At 39.5% G+C, this 21,668-nt stretch overlaps 1 protein-coding gene across 3 annotated transcripts in view; it reads left to right on the top strand.

Annotated features, from left to right (window-relative positions):
* The window catches only part of LOC124274929 (growth hormone secretagogue receptor type 1-like), a 127,839-nt gene that overhangs the window by 62,624 nt on the left and 43,547 nt on the right, over positions 1-21,668 (top strand). For all 3 annotated transcript variants that reach the window (XM_046710297.1, XM_046710296.1, XM_046710295.1), the window contains one exon: positions 15,956-16,075. In XM_046710297.1, the coding sequence (XP_046566253.1) occupies positions 16,034-16,075 (42 nt within the window). In that variant the 5' untranslated portion in view covers positions 15,956-16,033. The remainder of the gene's footprint in view (positions 1-15,955; positions 16,076-21,668) is intronic.

Genomic DNA, 21,668 nt, shown 5'->3' with positions numbered 1-21,668 from the left:
GTAGATATTTAATAGTGTATATCACTGATACCCTTAACTTACAAATATGAGAACTCGTTTGCTAAGCATGTGATATCTGAAACGGAGTAATATACAGCGGAGATAAAGGTGAAGGGATTGAAAGCATGATAAAAATCCCAACATTCTACATTTATAGATATGACGTCATATGACATTCTACGCAAAAGATATGAGGTCAAAATCTGAGCTAAACTCTACGATTAAAGTTGTTGAATTTTATCCACATTAAGAAGAATATTCGCCCAAACACTGCTCGGAATATTTTGATATGAAACTGTGTTTATACACGGTATCAGTATTGGACTGAAATGCATGGTAGAATGACCGATGGCACGATTTCCAAACATAAGAAGAAGGATAACTTGACTCAAAAGTACGGTGTTTTTTTATAAAGTTTTTTCTCTCGCTGCTTTTTATAACGTTTTACAACTCTCTGGAGAGAGGCGGCAAACGGTTTTTTTATGTCTACAATACATTTTTTTCTGGGAACCTATTGAATGTTTTGTTTCTGAAAATTGAAACAAAACTCTTTTTTCAACAATTATGTATACCTAAAAAAGTACCAAGGATGGATGAACGTCAGTGCGTAATTGAATAGTACATCCACTTGTGATGAAATACACGTTTCTTTAATAAATCAGGAAGTGACTGAAAAACAGTCTAATGAAATAATAATGTGTCCATTTATATGAGCCAAACTCAACACGAGGTATGCCCACAGCGCCTACAATCAATAGCACATCACATTATTACCCCGGATAACCCATGCTGCCTGTGAGGCGCTAGAAGGTTACAGTCACGTGCCCTTTTCCACCGGGTACCCATTTTCGGCTGGGTGAACAGAGGCAAGTTTGAAAAAACTAACTTGCTTAAGGTGAGACCACATGTATCACATGTACTGAAGTCCTAGAAACTCACAGGAGTCAGCTGCCAAACACGGCCACCTATCCAAGGACTCTCCGAGCTCGACGTTGCTAAACTTCAACAGATTTGTGACCATATATTTACAGGAAGTAATATTTATGTATTAACGATTGAATTTAAGGATCTATCTTACTTTCATATGGTAACGTTATCAGTGTCTTAAATGTACAGTATTGTTATAATTACCATTTAAATAAGAGACATGACATTGTAATGTATAGAACCTAATCACTTTTTATAAGTTATCCTTGAAAATTGGCTTCTTATAATGATTTCGCAGAGAACACTGTAAGATTAACCGACTGTCCCTGCATAAAAATACTAGAAATCAATGTCGACGTAGAGAGTTCATTTGCTGATGAACAAATGTGAAGAAGTGTCTCATACAATAGGGCCAATTAGCTAAAGAGTTTTCACATCCCACTGAAAATATGATCGATGTTTCTATCGTTCACTGAGACAATCCTACCAATCATTGCATCTTTCCACTTAAAATAAAAAAAAGTATCGAATTGTTATAGCAGTTTTAATGGTTCTAATGGTTTTAAAGGTTGTCAGTTTCCGAAATCCATTACAGATATGTCATCTTGTCGGATAAAAAATATCACAGTTTGAAGAGATAAATATTTTAAGATCACATTCGGTTTTTCATAAGGTGAGGTATTTTCCAATTATATTATCCCCTAACGTCGTAGGGTTTATTGATTTTAATCGCAGATTTCCAGTACTGACCCAGGGTAATTATTAATCGTATTTCATTGTGACGGTGTGGACATGTGCTGTGATAATCTCCACTGCCATTCAAAGTAATCACAGACACAGTAAACTTATATTTAATTAACAAGCAAAGTGTGGGTTTGTTTTTGACATCATGCTGAGACATATGGTTGCGTCCAGAGTCACATGGCTGTGGGTATTCCTGCAGTATACTAGCTTCCTTGAAATCACCAGTTGATGTCATGCCTCTGGTTGTGCAACACCTTTCAGAAAGTATCTCATCTAAAGTGATATGTACGACATTCAGGTATAACGAACAGACCGATCTCCGAATAAAGCGACCAGTAATAGTAATCGATGGATGTCTTGAGTTCAAATGTGTTAACATATAAAATAACAGATATTATCATCTATTTTTAAAATCTTATTGATAAAGTCACCCGCATTATCTTATGTGTCAGTATGATCTTCATTCGGACTTGATGTTATGTGAACATAAGAAGGCATTGGCACCTCCTGTGAAGCTATGAAGGTACATATTGATCGTGTCACAGACGTCATGAGTCGAAGGTTTTCTGGTCTGTTCTGAATCAGACGCACGTGTGCATGGTGTCACAGTTACGAGGACGTTACTTGGATATGTTACCTTATAGCCAGATAAAAAAATCTATCGTGTGATGATTTTGATCATCTTGTCTCATGTTGCAGTGATGGTTGTATTCGATATCAGACATAATTCTGCTTCCTTATTGGGTTCATTGTTTCATCAACTTATAGTATTAACTTTCAACTTGGTAATGGTGGTCTCATTGACATTTTCAATATGATTTCCACAAGGGAACTTTGTGGAGTAGGGACATTTATTCGTTCATTTCTATACTTCAATGTTTTGTTTTAACTTGGGTCCCCATAGTAATATCCTACGGTCCAAAGAGCGATACTTAGAAGCTTGACGACATCGCGACACGTGACCTCAATACATAACAATGAACTGTCCTTTCCTGTGTTATAAACACCGATTCCATGATGCCTGAATCCCAGAATGCAAGAGAACTAGTTAATGAAACCCTAGTTCGGAGAATTCCCCACGGGTTGGAGGCGCATTTGATTACTACCTGTTACCTCATAAACACATAAGCAACCCATCCGAACTCATGCATATTATTATCAATATATATAATTGTTGATTCCAGTGTCTGCAAACAGTGCCTGCAAATGTGCTTCTTTTTATACTGATAATAAACCCTGCATTGATCACGTTTTGAGGACGGATATTTTACCCCTTTTTGTCGGACACCCATATATTGAGTTGTATGTGATATGATGCCTCAGTCTTTTCTTCAGAAACATAGCATCGTTAGAATTAGAATTTAACGCGCATAATGTGATTTAGGAGAGCAGCATATTGGGTCGTGAAACCAAGATTTAATGAAAGAGTTGCAGTGTCATCTGTAACAGGTACCAAGTACAGGACCGGTACTGACTATGATCTCCGAACACATACAAGCAGACACACCCACGCACACTCACACATTAGCACAGATACGCATGAACACACTCTCGCAAAGGGACAAAACAAATATCCATCTTCGAAAGTGATCTGGTCCAGATGAAAAACCTGTGTTGTCTTCATAAATGGGATACTCCTCTTCACTATTTGACCCGTGAAGGTCCGGATTAGAATGAACCATCAGTAACCCATGCTTGTCGTAAGAGGCGACTAACGGGATCGGGTGGTCAGGCTCGCTGGCTTGGTTGACACATGTCATCGGTTCCCAATTGCGCAGATCGATGCTCATGCTGTTGATCACTGGATTGTCTGGTCCAGACACGATTATTTACATACCGCCGCCATATAGCTGGAATATTGCTGAGTGCGGCGTAAAACTAAACTCCCTCACTCACTCTTCACTATGTCAAGACAGGTTGAATGACACAGAATGAAGTCCTAGTTATCTAACACTTAATACTTAACGGGGTTAGTCACTAGATCAGTTCACAGCGACTGCAGGACATGTAATTTCGGAAGTGAATTTATTCATATGGCGTTGTTGACCTCACAGACCCCTCACATCAGGATTCGCCACATGTTTGCAGCCGATGAAAAAATCTCCACACGTACTTTACATCAAAAGTTCACTTTCAGCTTTAAACACAAAACAATCCAAAATTTAATTAAGTCGCGTTGGTAGTGGATGCCAACTGGCGATTGGAAGTATTCCCTAGACAGCAACAACAGTGTTGAGATTAAACTGATGGCGATGGACGGATTTAACAGGTACCACAGAGCATCTCGATGTGTAGTACTTCGATTATAGGCCAAGCACCACACTGTTCCCTTTACCATTAGTCAGAATGAGTGAGTTGGGTTTGATGACATTTTGAACAGTATTCCGTTGGTATCACGGTGTGTCAGTTTGACGTAGGAAGACGACTCAGGCCTTAAACGTTTACCACGTTCGTGAAACCAACGAGCACATCATTTACAAAAGCAATCTGCTGTCATAAAATCTGCTGAGAGGATTTTCCAGTTTATGGATGATACCCATATAATTACATCACCAATAGAGCGAGATATGTACGCTTCGTAATGACAAAGACATTGACATGATATTGAATTACTGTAATTAATTTTTAGTATCCATAGATCTCCTTTAATGGCGAAGCACCGCCTCAACTCGTTGAGTCAAGGCGTATGACTGAATGCTCAACTGCCATTTATAATCATATGGCTTTATGGTAGCAGTCTGTCCCTGTAGGCCGCTATTAGCATATATCGCGTTGTGCTATCTGTTCGGCCATTCAGTACTTTCTGAAAGGTTTCAGTTTGCTGAAAACTTCATGATATGGTTGACAGAAAACATGTGTCATGGACGCTGACATGCCATAAGCTGATATTGCGTGTTTTTAATTGGATTGGGCCAAAACAATGGACTCGATTTGGCAATCCGTAATTAATATTTGGCAATACTGAAGACTGACAATACGAACATTTTGCTTTCTCCTTGAACTGAAAGTATAGATGTCTAGGCTTTGTGTCCTTGTCCTTCTCTTCAACAGCGAGTTTGAATAAATATAAACATACGAACACATAAATACGATATATAATAAACAGTGTCCTTAAAATATTGCCATGCAGGTACTTCCACTGATTTAACATCAGTAGGAAACAGTTCTATGTTCCTGTTCTATTAAGTTGGAAATTCAATCGAGTTAAGAAAGATCGATTTATATAAACAAGCCATTGGGCAGAAGGGGTGGACGAGATTTAGCTTTTAACGCATGGCTTGATGAGTCAATAAAATACATAGAAATAGTTTGCAGTCATTGTGCAGCGAGGACAGTTACGGGGTGTACCACGAGTGATGAACTACTTGAAAACAAGGCTTTTTAGTGGCAGTAATGCATGCTGCTGTAACACATTGTAGGAAAAGTAGGTCTGCATCCTTAAAAAGATACTGCTGTATACAGGTCGGGGTTTATCAATACCGTAACATTTGGCTGCTACTATCGTTCTGGTATCGATTAATCTTGGAGACAATTGTTCCTTATTGTCACACTGTAATGGCTGTCCTATGCTTTGGGGGCTGTTAATAGATTTCAGTCCTCCGTGACATACAGGCAATGAATACAGACACATTAACAAACATAGACCGATAATAGAAAAATATTTGATTGGAGATGTCATCTTTACCTTCAAAAGAGTACGGATACAACATATTGACATGCTTAAATCCCGTTACTTTATTGATTGTTTCAAAGGAAGCTATTTGTTAACATTTACATGAATTAACTGGTGCACGCTTTGGTGGGGCTCTAGCTCAATTGGAAGGTCATGTTGTTGTTAATTTGGGACAAAGACAATATCCTGCTGATTCTGCGTGTAGCATTAGAGCAACCGTACAACATAATACCTCATTCCATGTGAATTGTGCTTTCGTGACCACATGCATGTGAAACTGATTTGTATTTATTGCAGTAAAGTAATCAAATTGTATAGAGTAATGATCAAATTGGACCATTGTTTATTAAAATAGAAGCGACAAAACCCTTTCCACATCCATAAGAAATCTCTGCTAAAAGCAGAGTCGATGGTACAATTGTGACACTATCTTGAATATATTTTTGTTTCAGCAGTATTGCAGTTGTACGATGTTGTTTGTAAACAAGTCGAGTCGTGACCAGACAATCCAGAGATTGTCACCATGCAAAACAAATTCCTTGTATAAGACGAACATATGACATTAATTACAGACCTTTAACAAAGCGAATGAATGTAACTCTTGTGTTGCCTTGTACAGTTTTTTACATTATAAAACAGCCTATCGAATTCAAATTGTTGAGCTGTTCTATTGACAGCACTGTGTGAAACGTCTCGACTTTCGGGTAATTTATGTGTTCGAATATCATCAAGGAATGAAAGACGTTGCTTAAACTTCGGGAATGATTTGTGAACATATCGTCAGTTCAAGCTGGTATGAACTTCTCAACAGACATCTTGACAGTAACCAGAACTAGGGATGATACTTATATCATAACATCATATTTATGTGTTACGTGTTTCAAAGCTTGGTCACCCGTGAAGGTCCGGGTTAGAATGTGCCTTTAGTAACCCATGCTTGTTGTAAGAGGCGACTAAAGGGATCGGGTGGTCAGGCTCGCTGACTTGGTTGACACATGTCATCGGTTCCCTATTGCCCAGATCGATGCTCATGCTGTTGATCACTAGATTGTCTGGTCCAGACTCAATTATTTGCGGACGGCCGCCATATAGCTGCAATATTGCTGAGTGCGGCGTAAAACTAAACTCCCTCACTCACTCAAAGCTTGGTTGGGTTCGAATCCCGATTTTTCCACACCATACCACTTCTCGTGGGTGTCATGAAAGCGATGAACCTTTAACATTTGCTTTACTTCGAGCTCTTCAAAACATATGAAATAACATACTGTTCAAAAGACCATTAACACAAACCAACTATCTCCTTTTGTTATACTTAACGTGGAAACGACATGACGTTGGTGTGAGAGAAATGTTTTTCGCTTCTTAGAACATAATTTCAGTTCATTCATGCCATGCAAGCTTAAAGTATTAAGTAAGCCTGATGTCACTCAGATCCTGGGCGCGTATCAGTTTGGTAAAGCAACTGATTGATGCTCAATATCAATATTCAAGAGATAATTCCTTCTCTGCGGGAAATGTGCAAACACAGTGTCATGGTCCCAATGAAAATAAATTCATATGATAAGGACTGACATTACTATTTTCGATACCGATATTAGCAGTAAGGTATTCTTCAATGCCGGGATGCACGTGCACTGGCTCCTTGATTGGTTAACTCACTTGGCAAACAAGTGTAATGAGGTACGCAATATTATTAAATCATGCCCTCCCTGGAACCATCCCGCCCTGGAGGCCATGCAGTGTTTCTAAGCTGCAGTTAAATGAATTTTGTTTTTTTGGTCCTGGAGGCTATGAAAACATTTCTTGTCGTGGCATCCTCTTGTCGTACTTAGGCTTGGTGTAAATATATCTCGCTCTGTGTTTTCTTTGCAACTGTTTAACATTTTAAATTTGTTTTTCTTACTTCATCTTCTACGTTTAGCTCAGTTAAAGTTGATTCTAAAGGTAAAACTGCTTTCAGTAAATGACGTTATTTCAAATTGCCTGGATCATATAATTTAGCGCACGGTTTGAATAATGTTGTCGAAAGTTCTAGTCTTCACGTTTGTTAACTGCGGTTTGATTGTTGGGGTAGCCCTTCTGATGACATTGTTGCTGGAAATGGATGAAAACTTGTGTTTAACAAGTGTGTATTTCTACGGGCATATGATGTGTACAAGATTCAGACAGATGTGGATTAACAAGACAGACAATCGCGCTTTGACATTCCCAAAGGTGACGAAGTCAGACTATGGACATACCGCGCTTCAGAATCTATTGGTTGTAGTTGAGAAGGAAGATATTTGTTTCATAGTATTTGGCGGGTGAAGATGAAATCTCAACCCTATTTGATGGCCATTTCGATATCTTTTACTCGACAGTTCTTTTACAGATTGATTATAATTTGTATTAGTTTTAGTTGGTTATGAGGAATCATATATACGTCTGTCAGATGCAGTTTTGTCACTGAAACCTCTTCAGAAGTCATGTCAATGGAAACTGTCAGGGAAACGTTATCCAACTGGTTGTTGACTTTGTGTCGAGCTATCCAAGTTTCGGTGGTTTCGAATGGCTTTCAGTCGCTAATAATTTATGAAGAGACTTAAACATGATTATGCTATACCACTTAACGTATTGGTTCTACAGCAGATCTACACAGGTCATTTCTCTTGTTGTCCTGAGACAATCACGTCAGTCTGCACATGGAGGAGCGGCGGCTGTGAGGAATCAAGACGTCTAATTTACTGTTTGAATCATGCGTTATTCATATAAATCCAGTCTGACAATGCCCTCCGACATTCAAGCCTCCCTAGAGACTAGCAACATGGCGTCTACCATGTACCTGGTCTGACACTCCACAGACGAGTTCTAATTACTCTTTCAGCTTATAAGATAATTAATCTGTCGTACATGGTTTGCATGTGGCAAAACTAAACTGGACTGGGCATAGTGAAACGTCTCACGTTGTCTCCCACATTTACCATTGATATATAAAATTGTTTGCTTTTCATTCAGTTTAGAGATTTAGAGAATTGAAGTGTTTTACGTGAGTGAGTTTAGTTTTACGCCGCACTCAGCAATATTCCAGATATACGGCGGCGGTATGTAAATAATCGAGTCTGGACCAGACAATCCAGTGATCAACAGCATGAGCATCGATCTGCGCAAATGGGAACCGATGACATGTGTCAACCAAGTCAGCGAGCCTGACCACCCGACCCCGTTAGTCGCCTCTTACGACAAGCATGGGTTACTGAAGATCAATATTCTAACACGGGCCTTCACGGGTGAAGCATTTTACGCCGCTGTCAGCAAGTACTAAAATGGTATACCCACGTATCAACTTTGATAATTAAACATAAAACAAATGCTTTAAACACTACACTACTCGAGGGGCAAAACCTATTTGTTTGGAAAGGAACATATGTCATCTATAGTGAGATTTCCCCAGGTCCATGTAGTATTGCTAATCCTAACGAACCAGTGTTGAACTGCCATGAAACAGGTTACAATAACCGTGGCAGCACTTAAGAGTGCTTATAGACCTGTACACTATTCCTCAGAGGAAGAACAACCGATGAAACATAGATTGAAACAGGGCGCTTTAAATCTTTATAAATGGTACAGCAACGACCTCGTTGAAATCTGTTTGGACGAGAATACACCGCGAACCAAATCCCAAGGATTATTTATCAGAATAGCAAAGGGAAGATGAATATCTCTAAATCCGTTTCTAATGATTAAGAGGTCCCCTGTGATGCATGGCTGACCAATATCCCGTTTGGAGGACATGCTTCCTAAATCTAACCCATTAACTAGTTAATGTGTTCGTTAACCTGGAGCTGAATGGTTCTCTTGTGGGAACGGCACTAACGTTTCTGTAACGTTCACACGCCACAGAACGTTAAGTCATCACAAAGAGAACTCTTCGGGACAGTCGTATTGGCTGTATCAAACCGAATGTAGCGTCCGTGCAGAAGCACTGGGAACTTTGATATTATTTGTTTAGGAAATATTGATAAATGCTGCTCATGTGAATCTGACTGGCTATTCATCACAGAATATTCCTTGGAGAGATTGGGCTGCAGACACGAAGGTCAAATGCCTTTGGGGGCAAGGAAGTCATCGTGTTGTCTCCAGAAACAGAATGATCCTGTCCATTCCGTATGCAGTATTCCACCTTATTGATTTGGGATGACACTCTTACCAGATATAAGTGATATTGCATGGGCCTTCGTTGAGGATCTTATGTTTTCTGGAATAAGAATCAGATTGCCTTTCAAAGGGTCAACATGTATCACTTCGAATTGCGTCTTTGTTGACAGTCTCATCGGAACCGCGTTCAGGTTTGGTATTGTAGACCGAATGACAAATACCCACCGAATTCGCACAGACGAAACATTGTCTAATGTCATTTTCTTTCTTTGACCCTAAGTGTGGCTTAGCATAATAGAGACAAGCATTATGGAGTGAATGTTGTCGATGATGTAGTCATATCAGATATAAACCGCATATTGCATGTCGACAAATACAGGAGATTTACAGTGTTAGCATTAAGCCACTTCATCAGATGAAGTTTCCAAGCGGTCAGCAATCAAGAACTAACACTCAGATTCTACATTTTCTGTTCCTATTCCAGGCAGCTGAAAGAACATTGTCTAAGTTTACACTGGAATGGTACAAAGGTCTGGTACCTTCACCACTAACGCTTTGATTGTGTGAGTAGGGAGTGCTACTGTACATAAAAACGTACCTTTTTCGCTGACAAGTGGTTTCAGCAATGACGTTTACGGCCAACTAACTGTTTCAGCGGACTATCAAGACTGATTATTCAATGACGTTCTATATTTAGCCTTTATAGTTTGTAAATGCCAAGAATCAATAGACTCCTTCTTGTCGTTCCGAATTAGTCTGAAAGATCATTTGCTTAATGATTATCTTCGACGGTTTCAATGACGACAATACAGGAATTAAATAGAAACTGAAATGCTGTAAACACAGAAATGGATGTGATTTTGCATAAATGACTATTTTCATTTCAGCACCATCTCTACTCAGCTATTAGTTCCGAGTTTTAGGACAGTCTTCAGGGCCATATAAACAACAGCCTTGGTTGTCCAAATTCACACAATATGTGTCAGACACATATGCAGACGCCCTCGCTTCTTAAACCATCAGTGTTGATTGCTTAAGGTGCTCTCAGGTGTCATGGATCTTCTAAGGCAAGTACAATCAGCTGCGTCATCGATTGCACATTGAACACCTGCCGGGCGCTATTTGTTTGTGGAAAAAATGACACACGTGTGGCTTTTAGGGACTGAATTACCAAACCTTTCCCTCCAAATTAGGCAGGAATCTATTTCCGTGACAGTAATGAGCTGTCACAAAAGAATATACTGTTAGGCAACAACTGGACGAGCGTCACACTGTTTTATATCTGGCGGAAACGTACAGCTACTCTCCTGTTATCGAACGATTCTGACAAGAGTGTTGTTGAGCCAGAGGAGTTAGAATGTCATTGTGGACAGATGGGAATTGTAGCCAGACAGGCTTTGGGACCTAAAGCACAAATGTATTGAATTATTGTCAATTTAGTCTTACATTATTCTCGATTTTATTGCTAGAGGAAATATCAAGAATGACACTGCCATGATATTGATATTTGTTGAAAGAGATAACTTCTGAAGAAGATTATAGTCGTCATTTTTTGCATTAAAATTAGAGGTTGGCCTTCATCTCAGTCCTACAGTACGCTTTGCATATAAAATCAGATTGTTTTCATAAAATGCTCTCATCATTTTCATTGAGACATTCTCGACGTCTGTATGCAAGATAATACGTGTTCATAAGAATAAGACTTAACCACAAACCTTTTATGGACATTATATTGTTGCAGTAATGAACGCTGTGTGTCAATGAACAGTAACATCCCTAAATGAAAACCTTAATCGTTAAGGTAGTGTATTGTCTGACCTGTCAATTACAAGACATTAACAAAACAATGGCCACTTATTCCTGATATCCCTTTTGATACACCTTCTGTTAGTAAGCTTATCACCTTATTAATGGCTTTCTGGGACACTAATTTACGAGATCAGGTAAGGACTACCTTGTGAACTACAGATCTAAGACCAAGTTTACAGTTTCCATCGGTCAAGCTTTATTGGCAATGGTGAGGATACCTCAAGCCTGTAATATAGTCACGAGATTGGTAGAGAGTTATCCGTGTGGCATACTTTTGGATACATTTCAGTAAGTGAGTGAGTGAGTTTAGTTTTACCCCGCTTTTAGCAATATCCAAGCAACATGACGGCGGAGAACACCAGAAATGGGCTTCACACTTTGTACCCATGTGGGGAATCGAACCGGGGCCGAACGAGCGAACGCTTTAACTACTAGGCTACACCACCGCCCCATTTCACGTGGACTTAATATCACCACTGCATCGATATCCTCATAGTCATGACATGAAACATGTGCAGCATGCTGTGGCAGTTGTCATCAATGTGAAGAATGAATAAATATGAGGATCAATGCTGCAGTATCCGTGGTATCAATGTTTGCTTCTGAAATGAACACGGACAAACAAATAGCAACCGTGTCTTCCATGTGACACAAACTGAATATCATGGTTACTTCTACTCTTAAGTCTTGTGTCAATCACAGGGATGTGCTTTAACAAAGATCTAGAAAGTCATGCATTGTAAGCGAGGCCATTTCGATGACATTATTTTATTGTGAAATGACGTTATTTACCATTCACCAGTATTTCGTAAGATTAGGTTAAGTCATTTCGAAAAGCTCCCCTCTGTTAGGACCAGCAGTTTTATAATACAACTCCCATGCTTCATTTTATACTATTGTATGTATGAACGATTATTTGTTATATACATGGATGTACTTAATCAGTGTTAGATCACCTGTATGATCAAATGAGGAGCGTGTTTCCTCAGAGAGGAAGGTCATCACGCCAAGTGGCGTTATAAGATGAAACGTGTTGTTACCGTGCATATATGACAATAATGAGACAAAACTAGGATGGGTCAGCTCGGAGTCAGTAAGGTTCTACGAGGTTCATTCTTAGGACCGCGAACAATGAATTTCTAATCAACGACCGGTACGTCGTGCCGACCTTTCTCGAAATTAGTCATGTTGGTTCGGTCTTTATTTCAGAAAAGAAGGGCGTCGCAGAGCAAATGGTAACTAATTCAATGTTCATCAAATTGGATATATTTTATACCTCGCATGATGTGTACATTGATGCACAGAATAGATAATATTTATTGCAACAATATTAAACAATATGCACCCATAAACGCAATGTTATATAGTTAGCAAGGCCCCCATGGGAGAGGCATTCTGGGTAAATTTAAATGTCAATAAATATCTCGTGTGCTCGCAGTGTTAGGTAATTCGATATGCGTTCTTACTGCTAAAAGGATTACAGACGCACAATAAAATTGTGGTGCAATTCACATAGGAAGAACACGTTTAAGTGCAATTGAAGAGATCACTGTCCCATATAGATCGTATTTCAGTCATTCAAATGCTATGAATGCAGAACGTATTCAGAGCTCATTTGTTCTTCAAGTAGTATCATGGCGATGTGCCACCATCATTTTTTGCTTTGACAATGGAGAATTGAGAACATGTCGAAGTTCGTGTGAAATGTGACTCGTTGAAATGTAGCATGTTTCTAAGTTTAGAGGAGGAAGGATTGATTTACAGCAACCAATACTTAACTGACGGGATCGGGTGGCCAGGCTCGTTGACCCGTTCCCGACGTGTGTGATTTGTGTCACCCGAGTGTCTTTTGATATCAAATATATCAACACGAGTTGATAAAGTTACTAATATCCGAGGCTTGTCAAGCATATTTGTACTTTTATCAACGAGTGTTGATATATTTGATATCAGAAGACACGAGGGTGAGATTCTATTTATCATCAAAAATCACTCTTCAGTTTTCAATGAAAAATGTACATCTCCGAACACGGTACTGCCATTAGACTTGCAGAGCTGCGATGTCATAGCACGTGACGTCATCAAGTTCACGACGTCATTGTCAGGGCATTGTACAACATCTACTGTCAAAGCGATATCTCCAAGGAGATATCGTTTGATCTCACTCAAGCAATATCTCCTGTGGAACATAGTTTGGGATGATGAATGATGCTATGGTTATCATAAATATTGATTTTTAGTTTGTTGTGTAGGAGATTTTGTCACCGTAGTAAACGTAGTAGTAGTAGAGGTAGTTGTACGTATGATAGCACCACCTGTGACAATCTGGGTATCTATACATGTATGTCAGTTTGAGACCAGTGTATATGCATCGCCAATAAAATCTCTCACTGGCTAAGGTTGTTTTCTACCTTTTGTCGTGCAAATAACTTTGGATAACAGGTCGACATCATCAGGACACCTCATTTGTGACGGTATCCATGTTGAACTGCGGCGCAGCCGAGAAATAATCTCTCTGGGATAGCAATGGAGAACCGGAATGCGTCCGGACAGACATAAATGTTTCTCCACACACCCATCCTCTTAACAATAAAATATCAAATCTGTCGTCTTCAAAGAGAGTTATTTTCGTGTAAACGATCCTTAAACACACTTTTATATAATCATCGCCTTCATAATTGATTTTAACGAGTGTATATGCGTATTTTACTGTAGTTCTTATGAAACAAATTACCATTAAGGATTTGAAATTGAAGTTTTGCATGTTGGAAATGATTAAATTTCATCTCTCCTCACGCCTAACGTCTGGCGAAGAATCAGCTGTAGGCGGCGAAACAAAAACTACAATCATTAAAACAACAAGTATAGAATATGGTTCCTTCTGAAAAACGTATTTCTGCTTCACCATAGACGTCGTGGAAGTTAAGTGATACTAAAAGTACAGATTTATCGCTGCACGGAAAGAGCACTTTGGTTTCCATTTCATCACGACACCGCACGGGGACCAAGTGTTGGTTTAGTTTTTTTATGATTTATGTGTTCTAAAACATCGTATTTTATCCTTTTAACAAGAGCTACTCCAAACTAAAATTGCATTCGTTGAAAAATTTATTCTATATTTCGGGAAATGAGACAGTGGGCTCGCGTAAACAGCAATATCGTAGCTTCACCCGAGGAAAGGAAACGTGAAAACATGCATGTTTGATAGATGACGATTTATTGTTTGTCTCCCTGTTTTCTTGCCCGTTTATCAGGTGAATGACATTGAGGCGAGAAGCTTCACGGAAGAATCGTGAGAGACGCTAAAGAAGATGTTTTCCTTTGTATGTCTTCATGCTGTTCAAACCTCTAAACCGTCAGGACACATTACTAAATTTACTAAATCGACAGGATGTAATAAACCATTTAGTCCGATTTTGAAGTTAAAGTGAAACAGGTTGAATTAGTCTGTCAGTGTCGGTGGTTTTACCCCGAGTTTAACAAACTGTAAATCACGTCGCTGCGAGGAAACGAGCATCACACATTTTACCCATCGGGGAGTCGAAGCCATGTCTTCCGTGAGACATGAGTGAGTGAGTTTAGTTTTACGCCACCTTTAGCAATATTCCAGCAACATCACTGCGGCGGACACCAGAAAGTGGAGAATCGAACCCGGGTCTTCGGTGTGACGAGCGAATACTTTAACTATCCGGCTACCCCACCGCCACCTTCGGTGAGACGAGCATTCTACTCTGCTGCACCGAGCAATATATACTAGAGATTGTTACTACCTAAACAAAGGTATGTTCTGACAACAATGTACTAATAAATGGTTGTCTGCAAAGCTGCATCCCAATGATTTCAACTGCATCTTCAGCAAAAACACCCCTCGTAAATGAAAAGGTTAAATGCTTAGACATTGTTTAAAACCAACACTCGACCTAGCCACCGAGAACAGAATTAATCCGATCCACGGCCTAATGCAGCGTTACCGTACTGTCTGCACCGCTATTGTTAACTGACTAATGATCTAAAATCACTATCCATGCCTCAATGCTTTCGTAAACAGATTTATGATTAACGGTGCAATCCAATGCCACACCACTGAAGTCCAAATCTAACATCAAACTATTAGTACAGGCCCCGATTTCTCGAAACAAACTTAAGTTTTTACTCAAATTTCAAACTGAGTTTGACTATTTGAAACAGCTGAATTTTAACTCAGCTGCATTTTTAAAATACAAAAAGCCCAAACAACTTCAGTATTCGGTTCACCAAACTTAAATTATCTACTATGTTTGAATTAAATATCGATTTCAGCTCATTCTGGAAAATGCGTTTTCTCAAATTTGAGTAAAAACTCTAACTTAAGTCAAAACTCAGACTTAAGTTTGTTTCGAGAAATCGGGGCCTGGTGCCATAAATGACATGTGCGTCATGCAGCTGACATGATAATGAATGTCAGCATCGCCGTCACTCGTCATCTATCAACGCCTGTACCACCAATAAGCTGCAACTAACGACCACTCATTTCACAGTCTTGTCGGCCCTTTCATAGAGTCCTAACTCGGTATTGATAGAGGTAGCCATCCCGGAGCCTATTTCCATCGTCCGCAATATGTTGCCATATTACATTCGATCTGTGCCAGGCGTCAATTCACTCATCTCACATTCATTGGCCTGTTTCAGAGTAAGAACCGGGCTATGGGGCATTGAGATGGTTATTGGAATCCGGATCTACCACATTGCTGATGGTTGGAAACAGATATGCAGTCCTTCTCTGACTCAGTAAATGATACGCAGCTGCAGGTGAGTGTATTCATTTAGTAGATTGATTATTTGACCACAGGTAGCCATTCGGACTTGGGTCGTGTTAATAATTTATGCGCGGTGTAAGGCGTCAACAAATATTTCGTATTTCACCAGAATCATTAAGGTAATAATTATACCCTGTATGTACACAGTATGCACTGTTTACATGCATGAAGGCATTAATTGCTAATTGCAAGTTTTATGTGTGTGATAGTTGAGTCAGTGTATGCACGAACAAGAGTACATGCAATGGTATATTGTTCCTAGAAACAGAAACTGTTCGTATTGAATTAATGGAATGTTGACAAATCCATATTTTATGGAGATCAGATGAAATTGCTATGAAGATTGGTTTTATGATAGAATGTTTATGGTAGCATTAACGTACAGTAACCAATGAAGGTCCGGTTTAGAATGAGCCTTCAGTAACCCATGCTTGTTTTAAGAGGCAACTAACGCGACCACCGCCGCCATAAAGCTGGAATATTCCTGAATGCGGCGTAAAACTAAACTCACTCACTCACGTACAGTAACCTACGGTTATAACGAAATCCAAGGGACCATTAATTTCAGTTTGTAATAACCGCAGTTTGCTATACGCACTTCTACTAAGATATACAGCAAGTGGAATGGACCAAATGAAAGGTTCGATATATCCGTTGTTTAGTTATACGCGTGTTCCTTATAAACCTCGTTCTCTGTAAGTCTATACAGTGTACATAAAGAGGATTGCATTACCATCGTTCTTTTCCGCAGAGCAGTCAAAGATATGCATAGACAAGCATACATGTTAGTGTTTATACAGAAACAATACCGGTATGTATGAACCTGGTGTCTGTTGACAGTAGCTGAGGCATGTCGGACTATCACGTTACATGTATGCATGTATCTTCCTGTTGACATTTACCGTTTTAATAGCCACCCCCTTCTTTGGTAACAGAGATTGCATTGCAAAATTACTGGAGAGTTAACTATTGAGGGAGACTTAACATGTAGTAGCTAGACGAACTGGTAGACATTTACCCATTTAATGGCCGACCCATTGTTTGGTAAACCAGATTGTGTTGCGCAATCACTGTGCGGGAGTAAACAACCAATGAGGAAGTTCTTATCACGTATAGCCAGTCGTACTCATAGACATTTGATATATGTTATAATGCGGCTTCTACAAGAATAGATTTCAGACAAAAAAAAGGCTTATTGCGTGTTCTCCCAGCTTGTTAATGCATATGCTATGTTGAGTTAACACACTCCTGGCACTGAACCGTTACAGCGCTGATATGAAGTGAATTACATTCATATTTCATATAAAAATTGCACTACGATTAGGCTGAGAAGCTAATTTTAGTTTTTATGATGTTAGTGAGTTGAGATTAACACTGCACTAAATTTGATCTATATCCGGACCTGGTAGGTGTACATAGAAACAGACCAAAGATACTTGATGTAAACCATTTTGTGAAAACTCTGGGTGTCATGTTGACTGAAAATGGATTCAACCTCGTCGAATCTTTGATTTGAACACCCACTGTGAATTCTGTAAAGGTACGCATCTCTGAACCCCGTTATTGTGGTATTTCCTGCCCCTAATATGTGGCCATTGAATTGAGTAGCTAACCATAACGCAACTGTATCATCACTTGTCATTACAGACTTAATACTGAAGTCGTCTAGTAAATATAGTCGCTCTTATATAACCAAACGTTTAATTATAGTATAATATATACTGTGAGAGTCTAAATGTTTTAGAAGGTGATTGTCTCTTACGATTCCTCCGAGACAGCATCGTATTAAGTAGTGGGCATATGTTTCATATTAATTTATGTCCAGGAATACGATTAGGGATTAATGTGTGTCTTTTGCCAATGGCTTTAATGGTCAAACTGCGTTAATCAATCAAATTAATGTTTTCCAAATTGCAAATCGATTAATAGGAATGATTTGTAAGAAGAGTTTCCTCTTGATAAGACAGCTTTTGCATTTTTGCTAATAGAAAACGATAACACTTCGCTAACGCACAATTTAATCAGTCAATTAAGAATTGCAGTTTTGCTGAAGTAATAAGATACCAGCATTAACTAATAGGACCACCGCGCCCAATCGAAATGTCTGCATCATGAGCTATCGTGGGATTCGTGGCATATGTCGCTGTATATAAATGCCATACATCAAACTACCTCGTGTTGACAGTAGCTCAACTGCTCTCTCGCCGGAGAGAAGTCCCCTGATATCCCAAAGCTTTCTGTGTAAACACGAAACGTTAAATGTCTTGAAAGCGACACAAGGGACAAAGTGAAGTTGATTAGCATTGTACACTGCAGTGAAACCCAGATTTACTCGTCTTCGCCGTTATCGGCTGATCTGACATCAAACTGTCAATTGGATTATTTCATAGCTACTGTAATCTAATTTCAAAGGAACCCTTTGGACGAGTACAAATTTAAATTTTAGATTCCACTGTGACATGTGCCGTTGTAATTTCTTGAGCAAATTACGATCTTAAGGTACGAGGTCGGAATTTCAATCAATCCAATCACGACCCTACGTTCTCTGTGATGCTTGCTCAGACAATTCTACTCCTGGAATGTGTTTCTTTGAAATAGCGCTGCACATCACTATTCACATTGCGCGAAATTGACAGTGAGTGCTGTAGTTTGAAGTTTACTTCTTATTGGGATAGCAGTGTAATTAAATGACATCCGCTGCCTAATATAGGACGTGCAATTTGTAAAATTTGATTATAAAACATAATCTTGTGGACTGCAGTAGAAGGGTAAAGGATATCAGTAAATGTTGGAGGAATACAGGGGATCTGGGCTCCCTGACGAGTACTTGTTCACATTTTGATAACCCATCCAGATCTTCGATCTCATAGCTGTGTTGCAGATACGTCTTCACGTAAATCAACACGTTCCTGTGATACAACATGTTATCAGGGCGGTCAGATTGATTTAATATCTTATGAATGACTTATGACGTCAGATATATCGAACAACTCTATGGATTTAACGAAAATAGAATTAATCAAGGAGCCGAATTGGACAATGCATTACCATTTCAATGAATGAGTAAATAAACATATATGGTTTGGACACACTTTAATACTATCGAAGACCACTTTATCTTACGTAACACCCATCTAGCGCAATGTAGCATTGTTGTTTAAGTATTAAACCACACGTAATTAACATCAAACGCCCACCTAACACCATGTGACACTATTTGAGACAACGTAATACGTACGTAACATCCACCAAACACCATCACTAATACATGTAATGCCATGAGGCACTATGAAAGACCACGTAGCATGCACCAACCTCCCCCGACACCCCCACCCAAACACGTAACACTATGTGAGACAACGTAATACACACTTAGGTATCATCCAGAATCTTCATCCCAAAAACAAGTAACACTATGTAAATAGAAGGGACAAAAACCCTTTCCACATCCATAACAACCCTACTAAAACACGTAACACTGTGTAAGACAACGTAAAACACACGTAACACCCACCTACCGCCATCCCCAAAACGCGTAACAATATGTGACACTGTGCAAGACCACGTAATACACACACGTATTATCCACCAACCACGTAATACACACGTAAACCCCCAAACCACGTAATACACACGTATCATCCACCAACCACGTAATGTACACGTATCATCCACAAACCACCTTATACACACGTAGCACCCACAAACCACGTAATACACATTATCATCCACCAACCACGTAATACGCACGTATCATCCACCTACCACGTAATACTCATTATCATCCACAAACCACGTAATACACACGTATCATCCACCAACCACGTAATGCACACGTATCATCTACCAATCACGTAATACGCACGTATCATCCACCAACCACGTAATACACATTATCATCCACCAACCACGTAATACACACGTATCATCCACCAACCACGTAATACACACGTATCATCTACCAATCACGTAATAAACACGTATCATCCACCAAACACGTAATACCGTTATCATCCACCAACCACGTAATACGCACGTATCATCCACCAACCACGTAATACACACGTATCATCTACCAATCACGTAATACACATTATCATCCACCAACCACGTAATATGCACGTATCATCCACCAACCACGTAATACACATTATCATCCACCAACCACGTAATACACACGTATCATCCACCAACCACGTAATGCACACGTATCATCTACCAATCACGTAATACGCACGTATCATCCACCAACCACGTAATACACATTATCATCCACCAACCACGTAATGCACGCGTAACACCCACAAACCACGTAATACACACGTAAACCCACAAACCACGTAATAAACACGTATCATCCACCAACCACATAATATACACGTATCATCCACCAACCACATAATACACACGTTACACCCACAAACCACGTAATACACACGTATCATCCACCAACCACATAATACACACGCATCATCCACCAACCACATAATACACACGCATCATCCACCAACCACATAATACACACGTATCATCCACAAACCACGTAATACACACGTAAACCCACAAACCACGTAATACACACGCATCATCCACCAACCACGTAATACCCACGTTACACCCACAAACTACGTAATATACACGTATATCTACCAACCAGCATCCCCAAAACAAGTAACACGATGTAACCCGATGGACACCACGTAATTTACAAGAAGTACCCACAAAACATATTACCCTTTTCAAGACCATGTAAATTGCATGCAATACCCATCTAACACCAAACTAACCCCACGTAACACCTACATCACGCCAACAATTGTCCTACCTATCATTCAAAAGCACAATCCTAATCCCCACAAAATACCTACCTAACACCCGAATATATACACGCATAATCCTTGGGTGACCCATGTAAAGTCAAACCATACCAATATAACACAATTCTCACACCAATAAACTAATTCCACGTCAGTGTTTCCGAGCAACATGCTGATATATCACCATTAGTGACTCATGGGTGAACATAACGAACATCCCCAACACATCATTGGCGACACTGTAATTGTCATCCGAGCTAAAGGCAGATGAAATTGGGTTTAACGTTGCGATCGAGATTATTGCACTTGCATAGCCACTTGTTTATGCATCTGTTTTTACTACTCCTGTTTTATAGTACTAGCCCTCTTACATACCATGCCACGGTTAAACGTGGACACCCAACTAAGAGGGTGTCCAGTAGGCAAGCAGAGCAACAACAAGTACTGCCCTTAATTGTCTTTGGTATAACACGCCGGGAATCGAACCAAAGACATGCCACTCCCCGGAGAAACACTCTGTCTACTAGACCTCGAATGCAGTGAGCTATCATCTTGACACTGTATAAAATGGGTTAAGCTTGTATACCGTTGTAGTTATGAGCTGTACCACTTATATAGACTTAGTCGTGATGTGTTATTTCACAAGTGGTTGATAATCAATAGAGACTCACAACGTCTCGTTATCGTTTATGTATATATTTCATACCAACATACAAGAACAGTCATGGACATTTATATTTCGAAAATCATATAGTCTACCTGACTAGA

The sequence above is a fragment of the Haliotis rubra genome, unplaced genomic scaffold, assembly GCF_003918875.1.
Source record: "Haliotis rubra isolate DU_JTF1 unplaced genomic scaffold, ASM391887v1 Scf196, whole genome shotgun sequence".
Classification (NCBI taxonomy): domain Eukaryota; kingdom Metazoa; phylum Mollusca; class Gastropoda; order Lepetellida; family Haliotidae; genus Haliotis; species Haliotis rubra.
The sequence above is the reverse complement of the archived record's forward strand: the minus strand, read 5'-3'. Positions and strand labels throughout refer to the sequence as shown.